The sequence below is a fragment of the Sinocyclocheilus grahami genome, unplaced genomic scaffold (genome assembly GCF_001515645.1).
Source record: "Sinocyclocheilus grahami isolate Dianchi unplaced genomic scaffold, SAMN03320097.WGS_v1.1 scaffold420.1, whole genome shotgun sequence".
NCBI classification, from domain to species: domain Eukaryota; kingdom Metazoa; phylum Chordata; class Actinopteri; order Cypriniformes; family Cyprinidae; genus Sinocyclocheilus; species Sinocyclocheilus grahami.
Window position 1 is genome coordinate 186,914 of NW_015505599.1, and position 8,161 is coordinate 195,074.

The 8,161-nt window shown below is 40.3% G+C and overlaps 2 protein-coding genes across 3 annotated transcripts in view; both read left to right on the forward strand.

The window, feature by feature from the left end:
* Nucleotides 1–2,080, forward strand: part of ift52 (intraflagellar transport 52 homolog (Chlamydomonas)) — a 13,514-nt gene extending 11,434 nt beyond the window's left edge. For both annotated transcript variants that reach the window (XM_016232884.1, XM_016232885.1), the window contains 3 exons: nucleotides 832–940; nucleotides 1,051–1,196; nucleotides 1,768–2,080. In XM_016232884.1, the coding sequence (XP_016088370.1) occupies nucleotides 832–940; nucleotides 1,051–1,196; nucleotides 1,768–1,812 (300 nt within the window). In that variant the 3' untranslated portion in view covers nucleotides 1,813–2,080. The remainder of the gene's footprint in view (nucleotides 1–831; nucleotides 941–1,050; nucleotides 1,197–1,767) is intronic.
* A 4,738-nt stretch (nucleotides 2,081–6,818) lies between these two features.
* Nucleotides 6,819–8,161, forward strand: part of LOC107551327 (myb-related protein B) — a 28,007-nt gene continuing 26,664 nt past the window's right edge. The window contains exons 1-2 of the mRNA XM_016232888.1: nucleotides 6,819–7,034; nucleotides 7,630–7,726. Coding sequence (XP_016088374.1) covers nucleotides 7,015–7,034; nucleotides 7,630–7,726 — 117 coding nt within the window. The 5' untranslated portion in view covers nucleotides 6,819–7,014. The remainder of the gene's footprint in view (nucleotides 7,035–7,629; nucleotides 7,727–8,161) is intronic.

The following is an 8,161-nucleotide window of genomic DNA, read 5'->3' on the forward strand; positions in this document are numbered from 1 at the left end:
ATTTTCATTCTTGGGTGAACTATCCCTTTAAGACTTCTCTCTAGTCCTTAGTAAAAGTTTGTCTCAGCAGCTTTGTGAATAGGTTTTAAGAGAAAACTCTTAGCTAAAAACTTTTACTGCTATTTAGGAGAAATCTTAGTGGTAAGATCAAATGTTTTGTGAATACGGGCCCTGGTCTTTCGTTCACTTAATTTCATCGCAAATTAGTTTAGAAACAAGGCACAATTCGACGCAGGATTTTCACAAAGATTGAAACTAAAAGATGATGCTGTGCCGACTATATTGGATCTGACCGTAATATTAAAAAAAACAAGTGTAACTGTTTTATTATGTGATCACTATTGCTTTGTCTGTTAAACAGATCGTTTGATATGTACTGAGTATTAATGCGTTTTTGACTTAAATCACAGCAGCGTCCATCTGGGAAGGATGTCTTGATAACATTATAAGTAGACCTCAGAGAACAATACAAAATAATAAACAGAGGCAGTTCATGACCCCTTGAAAATATAGATTGATTCAAAAGATAAGACTCAATAACCCCTTGGCTAACTGCTAGTTGGTCAGACTAGTTCTCAGGACACAGTCTTAACATAGTGGCTAAGTTTATGCAACTGGGTTTATGCCCAGTGTGACAATTCTAATGCTAATTCGTCTAACATCATCCCCGCAGTACTCTACAATGGATCAAATCAATTCATTATTATCTGCCTTGATTTTCCTGTGTTATTCCATGCTAAATGTACTATATAGTTCACAACTAGTTTGCGTGCTTGTTTATGGGTCTGTTTGTAGACGATCCGTTTCCCTGAGGCTTTGTTTTGCGTTCAGGTCTTTCAGCCGGCCTTTAGGGACCTTCCGCCACCCATGCTTGACCTTTTTGACCTTGATGAGACATTTTCTTCTGAGAAAGTGAGGCTGGCTCAGCTCTCAAATAAATGTGAGTCTCTACCATTCATTCAAATGCTCAGAAAGAGTTCTGTTTCTGTCATCGTTTCTAGCTTGAGTGGTTGCTGATTGATTGGTAATGGATGTCTCATCTTCTGTAAGGTACCGATGATGATCTGGAGTTTTATGTACGTAAATGTGGAGACATCTTAGGAGTGACAGGGAAGCTAGACAAGGACAAAAGAGATGCCAAGCACATACTGGAACACATCTTCTTCCAGGTGGTGGAGTTTAAGAAAATCAATCAAGTAAGTTGAACGTGCAGAAACATTTCTATTTGACCATTCATTTAGTCGTTAATGTAGTGAAATCATTGTGCACCCACAGGTTTCAAACCTGTATGGTTTTCTTTTTTTCACGAAACAAGAAATACTTGGCAAAAAGCTGCACTTTTCCACACAATGCTCAGAAAAGGACCCAAAAAACAGTAGTCTTATATCCTTCACAACATTACTTAAAAAATTTAAGTAAACTTACATTATAGTCTGTGTGTCACTGACCATCAAAAGACTAAAGAGAATAAAGAATGAAACACAAGTTGGAAGAGCTACTTTTATGATACTGGTGTATAGTGTTGCTTTCTTTGTCATTTATAATGCCAAGCTTTAAAAACATCCTTTATGGAAAAGAGCATCTTGGACATTCTGCCTAAAATTTCTTTTTGTGTTTGACGGAGGATAGAAAATGACCAACTCTGATGACGCATTGTTTTGAAGAAAAAAACAGGTCAATGTGGTTTGAACAACATGGGGGAAGAGTAAATGACCATTTTTGGCTGAATTATTACCCTAAACCTGCTACTTCTCCCCTTTCCTCCAGGAGCACGATATTGACACCACAGAAGCAAGGTTCAACATGTATTGAAGTAGACAGGCCACGGATCTCTGGAGTTTTGCAGCAAGGACTTGTTTTTGAGACCTGTGTGAATATGCACAGTATAGACACTCAAACTGCAAACAAACCACACGTGCTTTACTTCCAGTGCAAGAAAAGTCAGGTGTGGTTTATCAGAACTTTCTTCATTATGAACTTTCTCAGGCATATGGTTTAAAGAATCCACTACATTTCTTGTAACAATAGTTTTGTTTTTTTCAATAAATATATGAGCTTCGTTTTCTCATGTCGGAGCATTTGTATACATACACATTGGGGTCCAAATCCCATGTTTGAGATTGCTATTAAAGGGTTAGTTCACCCAAAAATGAAAATTAGGCTTTTTACTCACCCCCGATGCATCCTAGGCATATATGACTTTCTTCTTTCAGACGAATCCAGTCGGAGTTATATTAAAAATGGTCTTTGATCTTTCAAGCTGTTTCATGGCACTCAGCGGGTGTTGCATGCTTCAGTCCAAAAGAAGTTAAATAAAAAGCGCCCTTCCATAAAAAAAAGTGTCTCACACGGCTCCGGGAGGTGAACAAAGGCCTCCTGTAGCGAATCGATGCGTTTTTGTAAGAAAAATATCCATATTCAAAACGTAATAATCACTTTAATCTAGCTTGCGCTCGCTGTTGTACACAGAAGCAGCTCCGGGAGCATGACGCATGAGTTCAGTGCTGCGCATGCGCCGGTGAGTCCAACGTTTGTTAACAGGAGCAAAGGAAGCAAAGTTTCCTTATTTTAAAAAAGAAAAACCCGTCTCCTCTTGGCTTATATCGAAAGCCTCCGACATTCTTCTTTACAAATCCTCGTTTTGTACTTCTAATTAGTGACCATTGTTTTGTTTTGATCTCTCAGCAGACAGACGCTATTGTTTCCGCGTGCGTTCGTCACTTCTGAGCGGCGCAAATCTGAACTCATACGTCATCCGCCCGGAGCTGCTTCAGTTTACAACAGTGAGCGCAAGCTAGATTCAAGTGATTATTACGTTTTGAATATGGATATTTTTCTTACAAAAACTCATAGATTTGCTACAGGAGGCCTTTGTTCACCCTCCGGAGCCGTGTGAGACACTTTTTTTTTTAATGGATGGGCGCTTATTATTTAACTTCTTTTGGACTGATGCATGCAACACCTGCTGAGTGCCATGAAACCGCTTGACTGATGCATGCAACACCTGCTGAGTGCCATGAAACAGCTTGAAAAGATCAAAAAGCATTTTTAATATAACTCCGACTGGATTCATCTGAAAGAAGAAAGTCATATACACCTAGGATGACTCTGGGGTGAGTAAAACACAGTCTAATTTTCATTTTTGGGTGAACTAACCCTTTAAGGATTATGCACTGCTTTACGTCACTGTGAAAAAAACCAAAAACAAATCTGGCACTGAATGAAAAAGGTTACGTTCTCATTTGTTTCATTGATGCAGGACCTCCAGAAAGTATAGTACACACTAAATATCCGCTACATTGCCTCCTTTTATTTCCAGGTTGATGTGAGCCAGTCAGCTGACCCTAAATGCCAGGTGACTCTTGAGCAGGGCTGTCCAAACCTGTTCCTGGAGGGCCGCTGTCCTGCCGAGTTGAGCTCCAACCCCAATTAAACACAACTGATCAAGATAATAGGCTTCAGGCTCACTAGAAACTTCCAGGCAAGTGTGTTGGAGCTAAAATCTGCAGGACATTGGCCCTCAGAGAGCAGGATTGGACACCCCAGAGTCCCAGGACAACAGCAGCAGACAGGCACAAATTAATTTAGAAAATAACACAATATAGAAGCATTTTCATTAGAGGTCTCAGTTATATTGACCCTCTATTGTCACTGTATTCTTCAGCCCACATTTCCACAGTGGACGAAATAATAATTGCACATTCTTAAACATCGTGCAAGCTCACAAAGAGCCATCGATTTGAGTAGACACTTTTATAACATTAATAAATGAAAGTAATTTCTACACACTTTATTTTTTGATTAAATACATTTATAGTACAAAAATACGTTTATATAAACATGGGTCCTCTAGTAAGAAGCCTGTAAAATAAAGACGCATATTAGAACAAACCAAGCTTTTCCAGGGTTTGCATTAGTGCACATACATACCTCCGAGTTAGAGGAGCTCTGTTCCTCTCGGAGATCTGGGATCGTAGGAACCCGCCTAGATCCCTGCCGGACCATTTCCCTCCACGAGCGCCGAAGCTACTCTGAAACGTTCGGGTGAGGGGACCTTCCTGACGGCACCAGAGAGACCTCAGGAGGGGCCGATAGGTTAATAGAGGACTCCATACATGACTTTGGGCTCTCGACTATGGCCTTCACAAGGGACACTTCCCAGCGAGCTGGCCAGGACTGGTTTTTGAAACTGGACTCTCGTAGGGCGTGGAGGACTTGCCTTGCACTGGACTGCCCAGCGCTGTGCTCAGGCTGCTGCCAGGAGAGAGAGCGTTCTTGTTGAGGGCAACTAAAGGTGAGGAAAGGCCTGTGGAGTCGTTCAGACATAGTGCAACACCACAGTTGGGCTCTGGATACTCGGCACATGCCTTTGTTTGGTCTCGAAGCTATCGGCTGAAACCGCTGATAAAGACAGACTCACAATGAAGGGCCCTCATAGCTCCTGGTCAGCTCTAGAAAATGAGCAGTGTTTAGAATTTACCGTAGAAAAGGGTTTTGCTAGATTTAATTTAAAAGGTAAAATGACTTTATATAGATGTATGCATTCGGATTTGACCAGGTCTGTCACGTCCTGCATCCATTGGGAAAGCGTGGTGTTAATTATCAGTGTTGGGGGTAACACATTACAAGTAGCGCGAGTTACGTAATCCGATTACTTTTTTCAAGTAACTAGTAAAGTAACTTTACTAGTACAAAAAAGTAACGCCAGTTACTTTGTATTCCCATTTATTGACTGACAGCTCTCCTGTCCCCATATTGGGAGAAATCAGGAGTACAGAGGCGTTGTGTGAACATGATGTAGTTCTAGACTAAATGCGAATGTGCATTAATTCATCCCACTCTCAAAAAACTGATTTGCTATTCATCAAAATGAATTAAAACAGTGAAATGCAAACTCAGAATATGACGCAAACCTGCAATAATGAAATATGTTAAATAACATCAAATGTATCTAATCCCATTGTATTTACCAATATCTTTGCTGCTGATCCAGTTCAACCGTACTAAGTATGACTTTAGATAAACTAACAATTGTGCTTCATTGTTTTTTTTATTGCTGAAGAGTGTTTCTTCTCCTGCGTTCTACTGTACAGACGTGAATTTAGTGAAAAAGTAATGCAAAAGTAACGTAACGCATTACATTCCATAAAAAGTAACGTAACTAGTTACTTTTTTATGGAGTAACGCAATATTGTAATGCATTACTTTTAAAAGTAACTTTCCCCAACACTGGTAATAATAGACTCAGCTTGCATTTATAGCTGTGCTTGATTAGGAGTAGTTCTCCAACTACAGGCTCACGTGGGAAAATCACATCTTTTTATTTAATATCTCGTTTGGCGGATAACAAAATAAAGTCATTTCGTTCTCTTTAGTGAAGTCAAATTAAAATATTTCCCAAAGCTAAATGAACATCTTTGTAATGCAGTAAAAGGTCAATAATGAGAAAAGATGTGAGAAACTGAACGTTCGAATGACTTGATTCTAACACGCATATTTATGTTTCGATTTTAAACCAATATCAGTGATTTATCAATTAATCTAGAAAGTATTCAGAAACATACAGCAATATCCCCCTGATATATTACGGCCATTTTAAAATACACGAACAATATTTGTGTCGCTTTTGTTATTATCAGTGTTGGGGGTAACGCATTACAAGTAACGTGAGTGACGTAATCGGATTACTTTTTCAAGTAACTAGTAACGCATTACTTTTTAATTTACAAGAAAATATCTGAGTTACTTTTTCAAAAAAGTTTCCCATTTCCCATTTATTGACTGCAAGCTCTCCTGTCCCCGTGCTGAGAGAAATCAGGAGTAAGATGTTACTTCAGTTCTAGACTAAATGTGAACATGCATTAATTCATCTCACTCACTCACACACACAAAATCTGATTTAGTTTTCCTCAAAATTAATAAAAACAGTTCAAAGCAACTCAGAATATGACTCAAAGCTGCAATAATTAAATATGTTAAATAATACACATATCCTTTATGTATTTAATCCCATTTATTTGCTGCTGACCTTCAGTGATGCAATTCAACCGCACTAATAAGCAGACATTACACAAGATAAACTAATGTTTCTTCTTCTTTTTTTATTGCAGAAGAGTGTTGAACTGTCTTCTTCTGTGTTCTACTGTACAGACGAGAATTAGCATTTCCTTCAGCCCGAGGCTTTTGGTGTGAAAGGCTTTTATATTTGCCAAAAATATAACTTTTTATATTAAAAGCAAGCAAGCAAGCCCAGCCCAGATTTAAAAAGTAACGCAAAAGTAACGTAACGCATTACTTTCAATAAAAGTAACTAAGTAACGTAAGTAGTTACTTTTTTTTAGGAAGTAACGCAATATTGTAACGCATTACTTTTAAAAGTAACTTTCCCCGACACTGATTATTATTACCGCACACATTTGTTTTTAGGGAAGCGCGTCCATGTGTTTACGAGCGCGCACGTACTGCGTCTGGGGCTCAGGGGGACGCGCACGCAGCGCGTGTCCGCTGACGTCACTCGCGGGAATGGCTGAGAAAAAGAAGCGCGAGATAGAAACTTGGGCGCGCAGCAATACATGATTAGCTCGCGGCGCGCGGTGCGCTTTTTTAATGAAAGCGTGTACTGTATTTGATCCACCAGCTCATTAACATCACAGATGTTTGTGTGCTGCATGCATACATACAGTGTTCTCGTGAACATTTGTTTTTAGGGAAGCGCGTCCATGTGTTTACGAGCGCGCACGTACTGCGTCTGGGGCTCAGGGGGACGCGCACGCAGCGCGTGTCCGCTGACGTCACTCGCGGGAATGGCTGAGAAAAAGAAGCGCGAGATAGAAACTTGGGCGCGCAGCAGTACATGATTAGCTCGCGGCGCGCGGTGCGCTTTTTTAATGAAAGCGTGTACTGTATTTGATCCACCAGCTCATTAACATCACAGATGTTTGTGCGCTGCATGCATACATACAGTGTTCTCGTGAAGTCTGTTCTGTCGGTGCGTTTTGAGCGAACATCAGGGAAATGTCGTGGTGGGCGCGCGGGTAAGTGCATAGAGAGTATTGTTCTCGTATGTTTAATGTGGTTTTATAATAGAATTTGACTTTAGGACGAGAAAACGAGCACATCTGATGCGTTCAACATAAGGTTTGGGTTTGTAGAGAAGCTGGCATTAAGTTAGAGAATGATGCACTGAACCCCACCTAATATAGAAACACAAAGAGAGCTCAAACTCGCGGCACCCGTTCAGTTTAAACGCTATACAGACTAATTTAAAAACACGCTGTTATTAACTAATCCAGATCATTTCTATGTGATGCATACCTCAGTTTTTTACCTACATGTTAATGACATGCATTGAAACAATTAGCCAGATATGCTAGTAGAGGTGATACTTTACACACAACCCAGCTGTGCGTCCCTGAGAGCGTCTGAGATGATTTAGTTACCACTGATGTTGTTAAAGGATGTTGAGCTCTTCCTCTAGCTGTGTGGCAAACACCAGGCCAGATGTCAGACTGTGTCAGTGCACCATCAGCACATTGTTGCCAGAGTTTGCTGATCTGGATTCAGTGTTGTTTTCCCCAACCCTAAACATGCTGTGTGTGTGTGTGTGTGTGTGTGTGTGTGTGTGAACAGCGAGGATGAGGAAGAGGCCATGTGTCAGGACACAGACTCCGATGTGGCTGATCAGAAGGATTGTGGGAGAGTGAAAGTCAAGTGGACCCAAGAGGAGGTATGCTGCTATAGACTGCAGTTAAATCATTGAAACCGTGTGGAGTGGGGATTTGGGATTTGTTTGAAATTCTACAGAAATGAAGATTTATGTATTAGAGATTACTGGAAAAGTATTTAATTCCATTTTTTGCTCATGTGATGTGAAGTGTACACGCACACCTTAAAGGGTTAAATCACCCAAAAATGAAAATTAGACTGTGTTTTACTCACCCCAGAGGCATCCTAGGTGTATGACTTTCTTCCTTCGGACGAATCCAGTCGGAGTTATATTAAACATTTTTCAAGCACTCAGCGGGTGTTGCATGCATCAGTCCAAAAGAAGTTCAATAAAAAGCACCCATCCATAAAAAAACTGTCTCACACGGCTCCGGAGGGTGAACAAAGGCCTCCTGTAGCGAATCGATGCGTTTTTGTAAGAAAAATATGCATATTC